Raw genomic sequence first — 19,638 nt, 5'->3', positions numbered from 1 at the left:
ATTCTCCCTCCCTCAGACTTGCACCTCTGCCCCCCTCCCACCATCCCTTTGGCTCAGCACCCCCCAGTACCTCTGACCCACTCCCCCCAGGGAATGGACAATGAAGCAGGTGGAAGGGGGAGGGGATGGGAAGGAGAGACCCCCAGAGATATCAGTGCAGGGGGTAGAGGGGGGGAGGCTGGCTCAAGTCCCTGGGCAGGAATCCCTAGTCATGAGGTGGGGAACCTGGCCTCCTGGCAGGGGTGAAATGAAGGCCTGAGGTCCAGGCTCCTGATGAGTCCTGGGGGAGGGTGGGGGGCACCCAACTAGCTGTCCTTGAGAAGCAGCTTCTCCTCTGGGCAGCGGAAGGGGCCAGGGGGCCCGGCGGCTGCCAGCCGGGCACAAGCTTCAGGGGAGAGCTGGCGGCAGGAGCGCAGGTCTAGGCGGCGTAGGCGCGGGCAGCGGCGGAACAGCGGGAGGCAGTGGTCCGTGAGGCGGTGGCAACCTGGGGATGGGGCAATGGCAGCTGAGACCAGGAAGGTGAGTAGCGGGTGGGCATGGACCACAGGGACCAAGAGGTTAGCAGGATGGACAGACAAGGGACCACGCTTACCGGCGAGGTTGAGGTGCACCAGGGTCTCTCGGAGCGGGGAGGTGGGGGCCGTGAGGAGGTGGACGCTGGGATCCCCAACGTGGGCGCAGTGGCTCAGGTCCAGGGCGCTCAGCTGGGGTGCGTGGCGCAGCAGAAGCCGCAAGGAGGCATCGGTCAGCTCCAGGCCGGCCAGGCGCAGCTCAGCTACCCCCTGCAGCCGCCCACGGCTCTCCGTTTGCCCTGGGCAGGCAGAGAAGAGGTCAGCCTCCTGGCTGCTGCCATCCCTGCACCAGCTGTGTCTCCACACTCATCCCTCACCACCCCCTAAACCTGCTCCCACTATAAGAGAACCTCGACTTGCATTCTCTATGTGGCTTGCTCTTCTCCCCCAAACACACACAACTCGACATCATTTCATCTGTCCAGTGCTCACACTGCCTCCTCAAGGAGGCCTTCCATGATTACTCCACCTGAAACTGCAACATTCCACATACTCAAACCCCTTCCCTGCACTTTTCCCTCTTTTTCTCACCGTCTGACGTATTATATATTTTTCCTCTTGTCCCACTAGAATGTCACTTCCATGAAGGCAAGAATTTCTGTCTGTCTTGTTCTTGCTCTGTGCCCAGGAATTGGGGCATAGGTGCTCAATATGTAGCCACTCATCCAACAAATGACATCCCCGATGGAACTGCCATCCCAGAAGGCTCCTCTGGCACATCTCTCTCCTTCCACGATCAGTGGAGTCCCCATCTGGATCCCTTCACCACTGGGGCGACACCACTCCTGCCTGAACTCCTGCCCCAGCCTCCTCACTCACTCATCCAAAGAGAGCCGTTCTCAAATGCAAATGAGACCACATCCCTCCTCTGCTAAAAACTTTCCAAGGGCACCTCAGAGAAGTCCAATCTCCTTGGTAGAACATTCCAGTTCCTACAAGATCTCACCCGTCTCAGCTCCAAAGTCCTCTCTCTCCCTGCCAAATACTTGGGCCAAACTCCACAGGGGACCCTACCCCAAGAGATTCTGCCTGGGGCCACCTGTGCTCAATCCCCTGCCTGCCCAGGGTCCCTGGCTTTCTGGTCTGAGCTCAGAGGTCTCCTCTTCCTCTATCTCCAGGGTAGAAGAGCACCCACCCCTTATCTCTGCACCCAAAGCTTTCCATTTATTGTATCTACCACAATCCTGCATTTCCGTTTTTGGTTTTTGTAACTTAACTCCCTTGGTGCACCAGCAGCCATTGCTTGAGCATGCACCGTGGGCCAGGCACCAACTAAGTGGCTGCCTGCTCCTAGGCCAGTGGCTCTCCAGCTGGAGAGGCTTCTGCATCTCCCTGGCAGCGGGCCCCGCCCCCAGAGCTCAGGTAGTCTAAGGTGGGGCCTCAGAGTTTATTTTCCTAATACGTTCTCCAGGGAATTCCCTGGCGGTCCAGTGTTTACAACTGTGCGCTTCCACTGCAGGGTTCGATCCCTGATTGGGGAACTAAGATCCCGCATGCCGCCTGGTGTGGCCAAAAAAAAACAACCAAACAAAAAAAAACAAGTTCTCCAGCAATGTTGAGCTGCTGGTCCAGAGACCACACTTTGAGAACCACAGCCTTGGGAAACAAGTTCTCTGATCATCATTCCTGTTTACAGATGAGAAAATTGAGGCTTCAAATCACTAAACAATCTATCCAAGATTTGAATTAACAGAGCCAGGACACGAGGCCTTGTGACTCTTAAGTCCAAACTCTTCCCACAGTGCTCTCTGCTTCCCAGACACCAGCCTAGCCCCTAAATAAACTAGATCAGATGTCACAAAGTCAGGAAGCTAGCCTACACAAGTGTTCTATGGTGTCTGCATAGTGCTAAAAATTTTCTCTGGGACTGATGCTACATAAAAGGACTTTATTTCTTTTTTTTTTTTTTTTGCCACTCCACGTGGCTTGCAGGATCTTAGTTCACCGACCAAGGATTGAACCTGGGCCCTCAGCAGTGAAAGCTTGGAGTCTTAACCACTGGTCTGCCATGGAATTCCCAAAATGACATTTTTATAAAGAAATTTTTGATGTGGAGCTTTTCCTTGAAAAATTGTCAGCTCTGTCATCACTGGGCTACCCCTTTCACCTGATGATGAAAGCTGCATGGTGTACTCCCTAACGTCCTGCACCAAGCCCACCACTTCTGCAACCTGCCAGGCCACCAAGTCTGTGGGCACCTGACTTGGCAATCTCTGAATTCTACGTCTTTTTTTTTTTCTTTGCGGAGCTGAGAGCCTAGAAAGGGGATATATCTGCAGATGCCCTCAACCTCGGGCCACAGCTAAGAGCCAATAGAGGGAAGCAGAGGAAAGAGAGGTCACATGTGGCTGGGGCGGGAGAAGTGGGCGTCAGGGAGGATTTCACTGAGGTGGGCCTTTAAGCATTTGAACATGTGGAGAGGGAACATGGGAGGGAAGCGTAGCTAGGCAGAGAACAGCAGGGGCAAAAGCAAGGAAGTAGGAAAACTTTGTTTTGCTCCAGGAATGCTGCACGAAGCCAGGGAGCCAAGATGATAAAGGTGGGTGTAAAGTCCCAACGAGAATTTAGGCCTTGGAGGCCTGGACAGCTCACCTTTGCAAGCTCCTGAGAAAGGGGCTTAGACTGAAGTGAATTGAAGCAGGAGGAGATGGAGTCAGTCTGCCAGATAACCGGCACTTTCTCACCTCCTGGAACGCACTGTTCCCAATGCTCGGTCCAACTCCAGTAAGAGTGGGCAGTGGGTGGGTGCTCAGGTCTGGCTCTCAACCCCTCTGGGCCCCTGGGGCCTCATCCAGAAAATGGGAAAAATCCTAGTTCTTCCTCTACTCCCCTTCCAAGACTGCTGTGGAGGAGTATGGGGTGGGAAGAAGGGAGCCATGAAAGAGAGCTGTGAAAGCAAGGTGCTGGGGTGAGCGGATGGTCCTCACCCTCACAGAGCTTAAGAATCTTGTGGGAGGAAACTAATTTTAACCAAATCATTTCACAACTGTACAGTGATATGCTGGGAGGGGACTGTTCTCTAAAAGAGGGACTGTAATCTCAATGGGGGATAAGATCATGGAGGGCTTCTAGGAGGAAGTGACATTTACGCTGAGACCTGAAAGACAATTAGGTGTTCATCAGGTGAAGGAGGATAGAGCATTCTAAGCAAAGAGGAGTGGGCAAAGGCCCTGGGGCTGGAGGACACTTGGCAAGGAGGCTGAAGTGTAAGGACACCATAGGTCAGTGGGAGCCAGACCAGGCTTTATCGACTGTGGTAAAATACTGATCTTCATCCAAAGACCACCAGGGAGCAATGAGAACGAGTGTAGAACATGGGATGACGTGGACAGATCTGACCTTCTGGATAGTTCACCGGCTTCATTATGGAGAACAGACTGGTGGGGGCCAGAGAAGATGCCGTGAGTATCCCATCTCCTGGCTAGAGCTAGACAAAGAGCCCCAGGCCTCAGCATCCCCACCTCACGCCTCCATATGACCCCCAAAGTGACCAGGCCTGTGCTCACCTGACCAGCCTCAGTTCCCAACATCCCCCTTTGCCAATATGGTTCTCACATCCCGTAAAACTGTTTATTCCTGCCTCACACTCCCTGGGAAAACGCTGTCCCTTTCAGGACTCAGTTCAAATAGCACCCCCTCAGGGAGGGCTTCTCTCACTGCCTTCCTGCCCACCACTTGCCCCCCGCCCCCCGACCACAGCTCCCACCATGTCACGCCATAACCTTCTACTTCTGAGTCTCTCTCTTCCGCATGACTGGGGTTCCACCCGGGCGGGGAATGGGTCTGACTCAGTTAGAGGTATCCAGGGCCCTACATAGGGCCGGACCCAGAACTATGTGTGCCATAAAGCTGACTTTACCTGGCGGGGGACTTGGGCCTGACCAGGTGAAGAGGTCTGGGCCTGACCAGGTGACTTAGGCCTGACCAGGTGAAGAGGTGGCTGGTCTGACTTGGGAAATGAAACTACCACCGCCACACAACCTCCCAAGTCAACTGGCTCTCTCTTTCTGCTCTGTTCCCTCAGCAAAATCCTTACCCTTTCACTGTAGGACAAGAGGATCTAGGGGCCCAATCTGTTGCTCAGTCATGTTTCTGCTGGGTCCACACATGAATTTTAAAAGAATCTGAATTAATTGCCATCATTTAAAAACCAGGATATTTCACAGAAAATCCTTATTTCTGGCTCCTCTTGACAGATGGAACTGACCAGCCACATCGGGCCTGCATTCTTCCACAGCGGTCACCGCTGCTCCCTCTGGCGAAGGCTCTCCAGTAGTGCCCGCCACACCCGGAGACTTCACTCACAATCCCCTGGCTTCTCCCAGAATTGTGTCATCCTCCTGTCCTGTATGTGTTTCATCCCATAATCATCTTCCCCCTAGAAGACAGGGACTACCTCCTCCTCATCCTGTTCCCTCAGCTCTGACCACAGGGCCCAGCACACAGCAGGAGAGTGAATGAATGAACAATGGTCAAGCAGGGCCTGTCTACTCAAACTCATGTATCCTGTCGTTTCTTCAAATCCTTTAATACCTAGCAGGAGTCAGAAGAGACCTTGGAAGCCTCATACCCCCACCTTGTCTGACCCCCTTCTACAAAGGAGTGAACAGAGGCTGCACCTGGTTTGGTGTCTGGCGGAGGCAGCAGCAGCTCTCGGAGCTGGGAGTCTTTAACATCCTCGATCCAGCGGAGGTCCAGGAGCCGCAGGGCCGGCAGTGGAGCTGAACCCAGGGCAGAGACGGAGAGCCAGGAGCAGCCAGAGAGCACCAGCTCCTGCAGGCCTGGGGGCGACGGGAAACTGGTGCTAGGAGGACTCCGTCCTAGGCCTGTCCCCCTCCTCCCCCCAGTCCCACCTCACCACCTGGCACTACCTTGCAGTCGGTTCAGAAGCCACATGAGCTGCTTCTTGGAGACACCTGTCCAGCTGAGGTCCAGAGCTCGAGGCTGGCGGCGAACCACACCACTAAGCATGGGCGGGGTCAGTGACTTCCGCCGGCTCAGGTCCATTCGAGGCCACAGACGCTTGTCGTAGCACCTGTCGGCCACAAGGGGAAGACAGAGACCTCAGTCCTCAGCTCTCAGGGAGCCCACAATTCCCCACCCCCATGCTAACCGGTTCACCCCAGCTCTCTCCTGGTCCATATAAGATAGCGGGGAGGACAGGAAGCCCCAGGACCCAGGCCAAGAGCATTGGGCTCAGGGGTCAATTCCATCACTAACTGGATGTGAGACCTCGGGCAAGTTCACTCCTCTCTCTCAGCCTCAGAGGCCTTGTAGAGATGACAGTCCAGACTCAGCCTGCCCACAAGGTTGTTGTAAGCTCAAATGGGGTTACTATAGTTAGTGGGACTTAACAGCTGCTAAAGCGTTCTGCCGTTCTGCCAAAGACACCCCCCCACACACACCGTATTTGATGGAGCCCCAAAGAGATCTTTCAGCAGCGCCCCATCCCTACCCTGGGCTTCTTATGGTGGCTGTGGGCACTTCTCATCCTCTATTAATTTCTGCCCTTGATTCGCGTCTGCCCATCCTGAGGACCAGCTGCCCAAGGCTTGACTTACAGCCCTAGTCTCTCTTTGATTACTGTATCCCTCCAACTAGAATGGAGGCTCCACGAGGGCAGCCCTGGCTTCTTCCCCTCAGCAGCCCCAGTGCCCAGCACTGGGCCAGGTGCATAGGACATTACCTGTTGCACATCTGTTGCATGAATGGATGATGCCAAGCCACTGTGAACCACTCAAAGCTCCCACAGAGCACCCCCTACAACACACCTCATTTATGGCTTCCCATTTATACACTCAGTCGGTGTTTATGGAAGGCCTAGTAGGTCCCAGGTATTGAAACTACAAAGACGAATGAGGCCTCAACAAAGTGAAACAGGTTTGTTTGATCCTGACCCCAGCATTTCTGAGAGCCTTGACTAGGCCAACATGCAGAGACCTGGAAAAGGGCTTCCCAAACTTATTTTACCAGGGAACCCTTCCCCATCTCTCCCAAGGTCATCTACTAATACTTTGTAGTACACTGAAGTTCCTCAAGACTCAGTTTGAAAAGTTTCTTCTAGTACAGTAGTTCAAAGCCATGTCAGGAAATTCCCACTGGGCTAGATGAACTGTGTCAGAAGCAGCAGGGGTGAGCAGGGATGCGGGAAGCTGTCTCTTATCTCTCTCCCAGCCCCCATTCTGGAGGCCTTCCCTTCAAGAAGCCCTGGGCTGGGGCAGTGATGCTCAAACTCTAGTCATTCGCTATCCACTCATCTGCAGAACATGAATTTATGTTTAAATTGATTCCCCTCTTTGAACTTAAAACCAGTATTGTTTCACATAAATATGTTACCCTTAGAAATAAACACCATAATAACAGGCCAGGGTTACTAAGTTCTAGCTAGGTGTTTCTGTGGCTCTTGGCTACTATCTAAAGACTATTTTTATTAAACAGGGAGATAGGTATTAGAAAGGTGTTAAAGATGTAATAGCACCCAATGGAGAGATTTCCTTTTCAAAACTATCAATAATGGAAGGATTAAGCCATGTTTTTGTGCCACTTACAACTGCCAGGCACACTCCAGAGTCCCGGGTGACATTTCTGGGAAAGTTGGAAGCACAGACACTAAGCCTTCAGTCTGAACAACTCCACCCCTCTGTCCCACCTGTCACCTCCTACCATTTCCCCCCTCTTCTAGCATTCTAGCCTCTCCCTCTCCTGGTTCTGTCCACTCAACCAATAAACATTTGCAAATCTCTCCAATTCTAAAAAGGAAAAGGAAAAAAACAAACCCCAAAGTAACCCACCTTCAACCCAGCTTCTGCCCCTAGGTCCTTTTCTCCATCCTACTCCATCCAAAATCTCTCTGCTTACTCCGAACCCAGTCCTGAGTTCCAGCTCAACTGCCGCCACCACCTTGAAGCCCTCCTGTATCTTCCACGGCTAGAAGGGAACCCTTCCCCCTGGGGGCACACATAGGCCACCAACTGTTTCTACATCGTACTCCACAAGAGCCAGGCCAAACCACCTGCCCGCCTATAGACACACACTGTTTGGTGCCAACGCATTTTGGCACATGTGTGACTGACAGAAATGCCATCCACCCCAGATCACTCAGGGCTCAGCTCCAGTGCTTCCTCTTCCAGGAAGTCTCTCCTGACTTTTCCTGGCTGTAGCTAATTTGTCCCTTTGCCCTTAGATGACCAGAACACTGGGTTTAAACCTCAGAGTGGCAGCCAACAGTCACTGAGGGCCCTACTGATACTAAGTGTCCAGGCATGGAACAGTGAGAAAACAGGGGAGTATCAGCTAAGTCCACAGTAAGTAAGCCAACAAGGAACATGATAAGAGTCAATGAGAAACTGGGAGGGGGAGCTTCCCAGGGAGACAATGCCTGATCTGAGACTTTAAGGAAGGCAGTAGTTAGGACTTCCCTGGCGGTTCAGTGGTTAGGACTCTGAGCTTCCACTGCAGGGGGCACGGGTTTGATCCCTGGTCGGGGAACTAAGATCCTGCCTGCCATGCAGCACGGCAAAAAAAAAAAAAAAAAGGAAGGCAGTAGTTATTCCGGTGAGGGGAGGAAGATGATGTGAGTTCCAGATGAGGAAGAACCAGTATCCAGGCCCAGTGCACAGAGAGAAAACGGAGAGCTCTGAGAACCTGAGGCAGCAGGAACAAAGGGCAATTCATCATCTCCCCTTAACGATGAGGATGACGATGACAGTCACTCTAGCACTAACATCTGGTGCTCACTGAGGGTTTACTGCATTCTGTGCACTAAGCATTTAACCTCACAACAGCCCTAGGAGGTAAATACTAGTCTCCTTCTTAGAGGTAAGGAAAATGAGGTCCAGGGAGGTTAAGAGACTTATTCAACGTCCCACAGCTATTAGTGGTAACAGAGCCAGGTTGTAAACCAGGCTAGTCTGGGTCGAGAGCCTGAATTCTGAAGTGGAGAAGAGGCAGGGGTGAGGCTAGAGGAGGCCCAGGGTAGGGGTGCCGTGGCAAGGAGGGCTGGAATGCCAGGCTGGACGGCTGTGGCCATAGAGCTCAGAGGTGAGGAGTGTGAGCCATGGGGATCTAAATCCCAGCTCTGCCACCTCTGTGCTTTGAGTGACCTTAGGCAAGTCACTTGCTCTCTCTGGGCCTCCACTTTCCATACCATAAAATGGGGTAAAGGCAGCACTTATTTCAAAGGTTTGCTGCATAAATGAAGGGAGAGGAAATTAACTATACTTCCATTTTTTTAAAACAATGATTGAAAAAAATTAAATGAAAGACGTTAAAAAAAAGAAGAAGGGAGATAGTGCAGGACCCTTCTGAAGGGCTTCTCTAAAAAGAAAAAGTGTTTAGTGTAGTCACTGTGCGTGTCCAGATGTCCAACGGGACGGTGGAAGTTCGTTGTGAAAGTGACAGGGAGCCATGGCCAAGTTCCTTCTAGACTAGAGAATGACACTTAGGCAAGAGGTCAGAAGAAGTCTGAGGCCAAAGCATACATCAAGCCAGGGGAGGTAGAACTTTATGTTCAAATGCCTTACCCCATTCCCTTTCCCCCTGACTCAACACCCCTGACCAAGTCAGCACCCTACTAAGCCCACCTCCAAATCCCCAAATTCGAGTACAAAACCTCCCTCTTGCAGAGGCCCTCTGGGGCCACAGAGCCAGACCAGCCCAAACTGCCACCTGTAAGGAATGCACAGCCTCCTGGCTCCAACCGAAGACAGTTCTTCCTTCTCAGCTCTCTGGACTCCCTGCTGCCACCGCTGTCCTCCAATCTGTCCACCTCTAAGTCTTTACTCCTAACCCTAACTGCCTTGAACCTGGGGTCTAGTTCCTTCCTTGCTCATTTCCTCCAAAGTCCCAACCCTCTTCCCTGCGACTCAGCAGCTCCCCCAGGCCTTGTCCACCCGCCCTCCCTCCGCTCGCCTGGGCAGATCACTCTGCCGCCCGTTTCCAAGAGAAGATGAAAGGCACCAGACAGGAAAGCCTGCAACCTCCTGCTCTCCCACCTACAAATTTCTCTCCCACTCCACCTTCACTACCTCTTTCCACATTCTATCCTGATTTCCTCACTTTCATTCATTCACTCATTCAACAAGTGTTTTTTCAGTACCTACTGTATGCCACGTATCTTAGAAACTAGGGACACAGCAGAGAACAAACAGATCAAGTCCAACCTCAACTCCAGGCGAATTGGCTCCAGTGCCCTCACCCCCACGTAGCACAGCCAAAGATATCAACGCCTCCTTGTAGCGAAATCCAACTGCCACTTCTAGTCCTTGGCCTCTCATGACCTCTCGTCAACACCCGACCCTGCTCGTCACTCACTCCTTCCTCAACCTCTCTCCTTCAGGACACACTCGTGCCCTCGATCTCTCTCTGCCTGTTCTTTCTCTAACTCACAAATGCTGACATTCTGATTTCTGCCCTCTTCCTTGAAGTCGCTACCTATAGGTTACAAACTCCCGAACTTGGATATTTCTTTTAAGCATCAGACCTGTACATCCAGCTGCTCTCTCTCCTGTTTGTTCCTGACTGGCTCAAAGGCCTTTCAGACCAAACACGGCAAATCTGAGCTCTTGGCTTTATCCCGGAACCTGCCCCTCCTCAGTACTCCCAAGCCTGGGCCATGGCATTGCTGCCCACCCAGGCTCATGGACCAGAAACTCAGTTGAGAGTCACCCTGCTGCCCCCATAGCCATTTAGTCACCAAATCCAAGCCATTCTGCTTCTTAAAAAGTTCCCAACTCCAGTCCCTCCTCTCCATCCTCACTGCCCCTGCTTCTGTGCCTACGCTGGCAGAGCCTCCTGACTGGTCCCACTGTGCCCCACAGAGGCCCTTGCTCTGCCTTCCCCTCATCCTTCTCATCAAAAGCCACTACTTTATCGAGTGTTTAGCACCCTTCAGGTACTGTGCTGAGTGTTTTGCAAGAACCACCTCATTTTATCCCTACAAGGTATTGATATGAACCCGGACTACAGACAGGAAAAGGGAGTCCTTGACAGGTATAGTTATCCAGCCATGGCCATTTCATCCAGGAAGTGCAGGAATCACAGCTGATGATACCCATGGGTGCCAGACTCCAGGGCCCAAGCTGGAAACCACCGTCCAGTCCAGCTTCTCTGCTTCGTCCGCCTCCAGTCACAAGTCTCCCCTTGAGGCAGAAATCAGGTCCTCTTAAAGCTCTGGATCCCACGTGCCAAACACAGGGCTGGCCCTGAAGAAGAGGCCTCAGCAAACATTTCCGCAATTATTACTTGAGGCAAGGGTGGAGATCCCCAGCAACTGCTGTAACTATTTGCTTCTATGTTGCAGTTTGACTGGGAGCTCTTCAAGGGCACAGATCTCTGTTCTGAGGATGTAAAAGTCTATGCTTTCAGTAAATATTTGTAGCTGAGTGAGTAATAATGATTGCTGTTAAGGCACTGAGAAGTTTCTCTTTCCTAAGTACTGTCCTCAATTTTTTTATGTATATTAGCTTACAAAAACACTAGGAAGTAAATGCCTTGGTTCCCCTGTTTTAACAGATGATGAAATTGAGGCATAGAGAAGTTAAGGGAACTAGCCCGATAGCATACAGCTCATCAGAGAAAGAGTAATTCACCTACAGGTAATTTACCTCCAGAGCCTACCTTCCTCTCTTCTTAGCTATATAGCTTCCACAGAGACCAGAAAGTATGAACAAGCACCCCAAAATCCTTAGGAAAAGGACTGGGGTTTGAGGTCAGCCACTAACTGCACTGTGCTTTCAGGTGTCCCTCATTCCCCCACCTCGCAGGGCTGTTATTATGAGGAACACATCAGCTAATGTTTACAAAGTGCCCAACAGGATGCCTGGCCCACAGTAAGGGCCTGGGAAAGAGTCTGGATTTACTCATTTAATAAAATGTTTTTTGAGCACCTACACTACCCTTTGTCCTGTGCTGAGAATATGAAGCTGAAACAGATAGAGTATCTGCCCTAAACAGTTTCATGGAAACATGAAAGTGAATGAAGGTTTGTCAACATGCAGCAAGCCTCTATGTGCTCTTTTTTTTTGGGGGGGGGGGTATGGAGGGAAGAGTGTTGTAGGAGTTTGATGGAGAGGTGGGGGGGTTGCCAAGGGCAGGACCAAAGAGGAAGACCAGGGGTTTGGGAAGATGACCACCATTTCTGTAGAAACAAGACTCAGAAAGCAGTGAGGGGCTTCCCTGGTGGCGCGGTGGTTGAGAGTGCGCCTGCCGATGAAGGGGACACGGGTTCGTGCCCCGGTCCAGGAAGATCCCACATGCCGTGGAGCGGCTGGGCCCGTGAGCCATGGCATCTGAGCCTGAGCGTCCGGAGCCTGTGCTCCGCTACGGGAGAGGCTGCAGCAGTGAGAGGCCCGTGTACCACAAAAAAAAAAAAAAAGAAAAGAAAGCAGTGGGGAGATGGGAGGAGGGTAGGCAGAGGGTGCTGGTGGTGGCTCCAGGCCACAGAGAAGTTCCAAGCAGTATCAGGAGGCCCAAATATGGCTGCCTCTGGGAGGACAGAGGCCACTCGGCAAAGGGCTTTCTTATGGGTAAGTGGGACCAATAATAAGACTGTCCTCAGCAGAGGGAGGTGAAAAGCAAGCGAGATGATGCAGGCACAGCAGTCAGCACTATGCTTGGCACGTACTAAGCACTCATAAATGACAGTTATTAAGAGGAAGGGTTCTGGAGCCAGAAGGACTGGGCTCAAATTCCTGGTTCTACTGCTTCCTCTCCACATGACCTTGACCTCAGCTTCATCTGAAGAATGGGATAACAGTACCCACCTCACAAAGTTGTGAGGGTTCAGTGACCTCATATATAAAAAGCAACCTGTACATAGTCAACACGGAAGTACCACACCGCAGTATGTACATCCTGCAGAAACATTATCATTACAAAAACAAGGCCCAGGGAGGCTCTGGGATCTGTTACAGGTCACACAGCAAGCGAGGAGCGTGTGGGCAATGGAATCTAGGCCTGTCCAGGCCACTCACCAGCGGCTCCAAGTCCGGCAGACTCGCATGCAAATGCATAGCTCTCGGGGCCCGAGGTGCTGGAAGACTCGAAGCCAGGCGGCTCGGGGCAGGGGGTGGTCGGATCCGGCAGCCAGAGGCAGCGTGTCGGGCTCGGGGCTTCGAGGTGGGGGCCGCACCACGTGCCGCTCCAGCTGTGGGGGCCGGGGCGGGGGGGCGGGGCCCAGGGGCCAGCTGAGGAGGGGTCCCCCACTGCCAGGGCGCACAGCCCGCCGCCCCCCGCGGTTCTCCTTCTCGCCTGAGCTGCCCCGGGCTGGCCGTCGCCCATTCCGGGCCTCCCCAGGAGCCTCATCCTCACTCAGGGATGTGCCTGACGAGTCGGAGTCCGAGTCGGAGTCTGACGAGGACGAGGAGGTGTCAGGCACCCGCTCCAGCAGCTGGCACATCCGCTTGAAACGCTCTAGCTTCTCCCTCTGGGGTGATGGGGACGGCACCGCCGGGCCCTCCGCAGAGGCCAAAGGCGGCTTTGGTTTCTGCGGGGAGAGAGGAAGGCTGTTCTAGGGCCTGACACATACCTCCCCACCCCCTATCCCTGAGGAGTCACCAAGGGATGAACGGCCCGAGGGACAGTCCTGAGTTCCAGCCCTGGCTCTGCTCCTGAGTGACATGAGGCCTCAGTCAAGCCATGGCCCTCTCTGGACTTTTCACTTTCCTTATCTGTCACATGAAGGCGCTGATCCAAAGAATTAAGTCTTATGGGTCTCACTAGCTTATGAGTTTCCAAAAGCAGTGAGGTGTGGAGAACACATAGAGGTCTAGTTTTGAGTACTGGCTGGGCTGTCCATTCTGTGTGACATTGGGAAGCCCCTTTCTCATCATCTACAACATGGAACGCTAGACCAGACAATTTCAAGTGTCTCTTCAATGATGTAAGAGTAACAATGACTGTCTGGCCCTGGGTGGAGCCTCCCAACCTGACACATGACATCCTCACAGTGCTGGGATGGAGTGGGCAACTTGGGCCACTCTTTTTAGACATGAGGAAACTTAGGCTCAGAGACTATGGGACTTGCCCAAGGTTACAAACTGATAAATGGCAGAGGCAGAATTTGAACACAATCAGGCAGACCCTGGCATTCAATGTGTCAGTGCAAAGTGGCATCTGAATTCTAGCTTTGCTGTGTGACGTTGGACAAGTCTTTAAACCTCTCTGGGCCTTATTTCCCTAGAATTTAGTACATTTTCAGTTTACAAAGCTCGTTTACTTTAATGTCATTAAACAGCTCGGTGGCATAGATGGGGTAAGGGAGGTAGTATCATCTCCATTTCACAGATGAGGAAACTGAGGCTCAGAGCAGCTGACAAGTTGCCAAGACCAATCAGGGAGTCAGTGGCTGAACAGGGATTTGAACTCAGTTCTTTCCCCTTTAAGGTCTGGAAAGACAAGGCAAATGGGTCAGATGATACCCCAAGGGTTCTTGGGAAATCCGGGGCTCTTGTGGCCTGGCCCCAACCCACTCTCCCCCTCCACTCTTCCCAGAGGCCCAAATGCCCATCATGGCCAAGTGGGGCTGGGGCAGGACAACGTAGGCAGGAAGGGACAGATTTCTGTCTTCAGGGTGGAGGGTGGGGCAAGGAAAGGTGGGAAGGGGAGGGAGGAGGTCCCCGGCACACCTCCCAGTTCTCGGGAGGGAGCCCAGGGTGGCAGGACGAGAAAGCCTGGCTTGGATTCAGAACCCTGGGGGGCAGAAGGCCGGGGCCGCCTGGGTCCGATCCTCGGAGGAGGCAGGCATCTCCACCCACCTTCTTCAGGTGCCTCTCTCGGCCTCCTTTCACCTACCAAGGCAAGAAGGAGATAGGGGGAAAGGGACAGATGCCATTAGCCCCACACTGTCCACAAAACTAAGATCTATGCTCTCCTCTTAGACTACAAATCCCAGAAGCCCCCATCTCAGGGAGAACTCTGAGCATGCTCACCTTGTAACCAGTATCTTGGCTCACTGAGCATGCTCTCATCTCCTCTTTCTTCCCCCTCAGGCCCTTTCCAGCCCCTCCTTCCTCCTCTGCAGCAGCTAATTTGAGCATGCTCTCTGCCTCTTCCCTAAAGCACCCAAAGCTTTCCTGTCCAGTGCCATTTGCCTCTCACCTGTACCTCTCCACCATACTGAGCACGCACCATCCTCCCACCAACAACTCCTGAACTACATCTCCCTACAATCCCTGGGGGAAACCCATGAAGCACTATCTCCCAGGGCCCACTCCCCTCTAAAAGGAACAGGACTACAGCTCCCAGAATCCCTTAGGCTGGACCTAGTGAGCATGCTCCCTGGCTCACCTTTTTCCTTGGGGTAGGGGGCTCATTCCCTGCCTCCCTCTCCTTTCTTTTGGGGGGCCCAGGCACGTCCTCTGGGGGGGGCCCAGCAGGTAGGGGACCCTTGCGCCTGGGTGGGGGTGGTGGAAGTGGCGGCTCCTCCGTCAGCTTCCATCCACTCCCCAGGCTGGCGCCCTCCTCGCCGTTGTCAGCCCTGCGACGGCCTGGTCCCTCACCTGAATCCTGGGGAGATGGAAGCTGGGGGTGAGGTTCTGCACAGATCCCCAACCTCCCGCCTACCCAGAGCCTAGCACCCAGACAAGCCCCAGCCCCTACCTTGCTAGTCCGGCCTTCCTGGGTGCAGCGAGGGCACTCCCAGCAGTTGGGGATCTCTGCATTGATGACACCCTCAGCCTTCCCCATCTGCAGGCAGAGGGCAGGGAGTGGATGTCAGGTGCCAGCAAACTCAGAGGCAGCCTAGCCCACCTCCTTGCTCCCCGACCATCTGCCCTACCCCAGCCTCCAGGGTCCCCAGGGCCATCACCTTCAGGCAGCCAGGGTGGACGATCTCATTGCAGATTGTACACTCCATGAGACTCAAACCAAATTTCTCTTCCTCTCCCTCCACTGTGTCCTCCTTCCCAGCCTCCCCACACAAGAGGCATACAGCTGTGTGTGGGAGCACAGGCTGTCGGGGGAGAGAGGACGTCAGGGACCCCAAAAGCAAGCAGCAGGAGAAAGACCCTTCTTTCTGGGGATCCTGGCCAGCTGCTGGATGAGGTTCAGAACCTGTGGGCCACATTGGGTCAAATCCTGAATTTGCTCCTTTTTGGCAGTATGACCTTGAGCAACTGATTTAACCTCCTTACATCTCTGTCTCTCCATCTGTAAAATGGGGCTAGGAATTTTTTTCTTGCAAGACTGTCATGAAAATGAGATAATGCAAGAAATGCAGTTGATACATAGTTGTTATTACTGCTGTGATCGTTGCATCTGGATCCAGGGCCTTTGTGACCCTGAAATTGTAGCTGGCTTTGGGAAAGGAAGAAGACTGTAGGCAAACGTGACAATAATACCCAGAGAGGGCTGGAGGGAACACAGCAGCAGCTCGGGGTGATTCTGAGTTTGCTCAGTGAGCAGCACAAGGATTGCCCTGGACCCCACAATAAACCCGGTTTTGGCAAGACCCCTGGGACCACTAAAGGCAGCTGGCTGGTCCTAGAAAAAGGAGAGTGGCCTTCAGACAACATGAGTTTGGGAAAATCAGTGGTAATATTGAATCATATCGAGAAGGTTGTGAGGCAGGTTCAAGGAAGCAGCAGGTGGGGAAGAAGGAAGGAAAGTGAGGCAAGGGTTGGGGGAGAAAGGAGGAAAAGGGAGGGGCTGTGGGGTAAAGAGACCAACAAGGAAAGAGTGGCTGCAGGAAAAAAGGGAGGTGGCGGCATGAGGGGGACATAGGATGCAGCTGGCTCCTCATGGCTGCTGGGGAAGGACCACTCTCTGGAGCCCTGGGAAGCTCAAAGGATGAGGAAGCTGGGAGGAAACCCATGTTTCTTGGATACCTACTGTGTGCTGGGCCTTGTAGCAGCTACATTCATATCCATGCTGTTTAACCTTTACAACTCAGCAAAGGAAACATTTCACAGAGAAGGTACCTTGAGGTTCAAAGTGATTTGCTCAAGGTCACACAGCGGGTAAGACTGGCCTCAAATCCAAGACCACTCTAACAGGTGAAAGGACGCTAAAGAAAGCAAAGACCTATTCACAGGGCCAGCTCTGGGAAGGGGTACGAGAGGGCCTGAGCTTTCTATGGGCCTGTACCTCTGAAAGTTGGGAAAAAGGTGAAGGTACAGCGTGGGATGGATTCTTCTGTACACCCTAACACTGGCCCCAGCTTGAAGCTGAGGACAAAAACAGGCCTGGCGAATATTTGAACAAGCCAGTGAATGAATGAGTGAACAAACAGCAACTTTACTTTACACTCTAAGGAGTCACCACCAGCCACCCAGAAAGGTGCTGGGGCTGGCTGGGGAAAGGTGCCCGGAGCCCCAGGCGTGCCCGATACGGCGGGGGCAGAACTCACGGCAGTGCACTGCCGGAGCAGGCACGACTGCTTCATGCGCCCGGGCCCCCCAAACTTCTTCATGTCTCGGCAGAAGTGGCAGTCCCCGCACTCAGTTCGCACACAGGCCCGGCAGCGGCGGCAGCGGGTTCGGCGTCGGCGCGCTCCGGCCCCCGGCCCCCGGCTGCTCGACGACATTGGGGGCGTCAGCAACGCCGAGGGCTGTGGGTGGAGGGTGGCAAGGTCAGGGGCCCACTGGGGCCCTGGCCGGGGAGACTCCTGGCAGCTTCCCCCACTCCTAGGCAGGCAGAGCTTGGCTTCCTACCCAGGGAGACAAGGAACAAGGTGTCCCTCCTGCAGGGGGTGAGGGGAACCACTCCGTCTAGGCAAGGCTGCTCTCTCCCTGAAGCAGCTCACCCGGGCCCTCTGGGAGCCCCGAGAACTGGCTTCCTGAGCTCACTCCTGCTCTGACACTTCATCGTGCCCCCCTGCCTAGGCCAGGGAGGACGAAAGGACACTGAGAGGGACATGGGCCCTCTCCACTGACATCCCCACAGCAAAGCTCCTTGGAAAGCCAGGGGCTCCTTGTCTGTGGAGTTACCTTAGACAGGTCCCAACTCTTCCCGTTACCCAAATGTGCTCCAGCCCATGTGCTCCCCAATCTAAAATGCCCCAGATTTAGCTCCCAAATACCCACAGATTCCAGGGTGGAAGCTCCAGACCTTTCCTACTCCCTCTCTTCTCTTTCATAAGCTACTAACACCCAATCTCTCTTCCCCTAAAATCTAGATTTCCTCACCGGATTCAATGGTATCCTTCTTCCCTAACCCAGTCCCTAAAGAGTCACTGTTGCCCAACTTCCCAGTGCTCGGAAACCCTCCCTGAGATGCTGCTTCAGAGCCCCTCCTCAGCCAAAAATCTCAACTCCTCTGCTCCCCACAGAGCTCCGTCTGCTCTAAGACAGCCTCCTCATGGGTCTCTCAGGTCAACCTGGGCAATCTCCCAGATTCCCTGGGATTCTCGAATCCAGCCTGACATCTCTACAGAACTCACGATGGGCTCAGTCCTACATGTGCACCCCCCCCCCCAGCTTCCCAAGCTGCTTTCCACCCCTAATTGTCTAGAATCCCTTGGGCTCCCCTTCCCAGGGAAACCAGATCCTCCAAGATCCCATACAGACTCAGCAGGCCTGGAGAGTCTCTTTATGGCCAGAGTCTTACCCCAGCTTCCCCCTTTCCAGGGACTTCCAGACCCATCCATGGGGGGAAGGGGCCCTCCAGCGCTCCAGGGGAGGGGCCTTGGAGGGCGGCGACTGCAGGCGGGGATGGGGGTCTGCAAGGGGAAGCAGGGTCTAGGAAGGAAGGCCAGTTCCCCAAGGTTGAGAGGTAACAGGAAGGAGGATTAGAGATGAGGAGTTTGGAGCAAAGAGAGGGTGAGGCTGGGGGCGGGTAAGGTAGAGAGAGGCCGGGCGGAGGATGAATGGGACTGGGAGCTGCCCAGGTCTGGGGGTGAGGAGGAGCCGCATGAACCCACCTCACACGTGTCCCGGGAGCCATCTCTCCCTTCTCGGCAGCTCCCGGCGGGTCGGCGGCCATCGGCGGCGGGGGGGCCGGGCGGCACGGGGCGCGAAACGCTCAGAACGCCGGGGTCCACGGCCCCCCGAGGGCGCTCGGCCCCTCCCTCCGGCGGAGGCCGGGACGGCGGCGAGTGGAGATGGGGGGCGCCGGGGGCGAGGCCCTCCCACGGGCTGCGGCGCGGCCCTTCCAGGGGGAGGTCCTGCTCTGGGGGGCTTAGTCCCTCAGCCCCCCCAGGCCAACGGGGGCTCCTCGGGCGCAGGGTGCACAGCTTCTGCCCGGGCCCCACTCAGTCCGGGGGTCCGAGTCCCAGATCCCCTCCCCCCACCCCGCCCCGCCTCTCCCCGGCGCCCCTGGCCCTTTAACTGGCCCCTTCCCGGCCCCCACGGCCCAGGGGTCCTGGGCCAGGCCTGGGCCCCCGCACCGTTTCCGGGGTTCAAGCCCCGCCCACCGCCGGTTCCCGGGGAGGGGGGGGTCCCTGTAACCTGCCCCCCTCCCCTGGGCCCGCCCCTGGCCTGCGGCCCCCTGCCCAACTGCTACGGGGCGAGCAGAGGGGGGTGAAGGAAGCTGCTCGGCCCCGCCCCCCCAGCCTGCGCGCGCCCCCGCCCTCTCCCCTTCCCCCCAGCGCCCGACCCTCCGGAGATAGGGATTTAAATAAAATTTGAATAAATCCCCTTCCTCAAGCAGGAGGCTGGAAGGAAAGGATGGAAGGGGGCAGGAAAAGGGGGAGGGGGCAATTGGGGTGTCTCAGCCCCCCTGGTCCCCCGGCCCCGCGCTGCTTCGGCCCGGGGCCCTGGCCGCCTCTCTCATCCCTCCTGAGCTCCTTCCTCCTTCCTCCTCTCTTCCCCCTCCCCTCTCTCCTCCTTCCCTCCTCCTCCTCCTCTTTACTCCCTCCTTCTCCCAGAAGAACCCCGCCCCCTGCCCCCTCCTTCCCCCACCACCTCCACTTTCCAGGACTAACACGCGCAGGGCACGACGGGACTCGTGGTCCTGCGGACGCTGGTGCCACCGTGGGAACAATGGGATGTTGGAGCCAGCGGGGACTACAAACAAGATGGTGGAGGACGTGCCAAACCGGGAGCCGAGGGTGCCGGGAGTTATAGTCCGGTTGCCCCGAGGCTCCCCGTTGCAGAGCATAGGGCAGCGGGAACGATGACTACAAACAACA

General features: G+C 54.7%; 1 protein-coding gene across 2 annotated transcripts; it reads right to left on the bottom strand.

The window, feature by feature from the left end:
- Positions 1-68: 68 nt before the first annotated feature.
- FBXL19 (F-box and leucine rich repeat protein 19) lies at positions 69-18,741 on the bottom strand. Of its 2 annotated transcripts, none has more exons than XM_079944429.1 (11): positions 18,430-18,741; positions 16,918-17,118; positions 15,379-15,522; positions 15,171-15,257; positions 14,859-15,077; positions 14,198-14,359; positions 12,545-13,056; positions 5,444-5,607; positions 5,192-5,353; positions 593-811; positions 69-484 (listed from the first exon to the last, which is right to left on the bottom strand). In XM_079944429.1, exons 2-11 carry the CDS (start codon positions 17,092-17,094, stop codon positions 306-308), a joined length of 2,025 nt encoding a protein of 674 aa, XP_079800555.1. In that variant the 5' UTR covers positions 17,095-17,118; positions 18,430-18,741; the 3' UTR covers positions 69-305. The 2 variants fall into 2 exon arrangements, with proteins under 2 accessions (XP_079800555.1, XP_079800556.1); XM_079944430.1 differs by having other exon boundaries at positions 14,327-14,359.
- Between the last annotated feature and the right edge of the window lie 897 nt (positions 18,742-19,638).

Source organism: Stenella coeruleoalba, assembly GCF_951394435.1.
Source record: "Stenella coeruleoalba genome assembly, chromosome: 15".
NCBI lineage: Eukaryota > Metazoa > Chordata > Mammalia > Artiodactyla > Delphinidae > Stenella > Stenella coeruleoalba.
This window is presented reverse-complemented; position numbering and strand designations above follow the sequence as displayed.

What these genes read in the sequence shown, in the direction of transcription:
- FBXL19 (XM_079944429.1), bottom strand. Translation starts at nt 17,094, where the DNA reads ATGTCGTCGAGCAGCCGGGGGCCGGGGGCCGGAGCGCGCCGACGCCGA. An exon ending in CCCCTACCCCAAGGAAAAAG is followed by an intron (nt 14,360 to 14,858) that starts GTGAGCCAGGGA and finishes TTGCCTTGGTAG; the next exon opens with GTGAAAGGAGGCCGAGAGAG. An exon ending in GGTGCACCTCAACCTCGCCG is followed by an intron (nt 485 to 592) that starts GTAAGCGTGGTC and finishes CCCCATCCCCAG; the next exon opens with GTTGCCACCGCCTCACGGAC.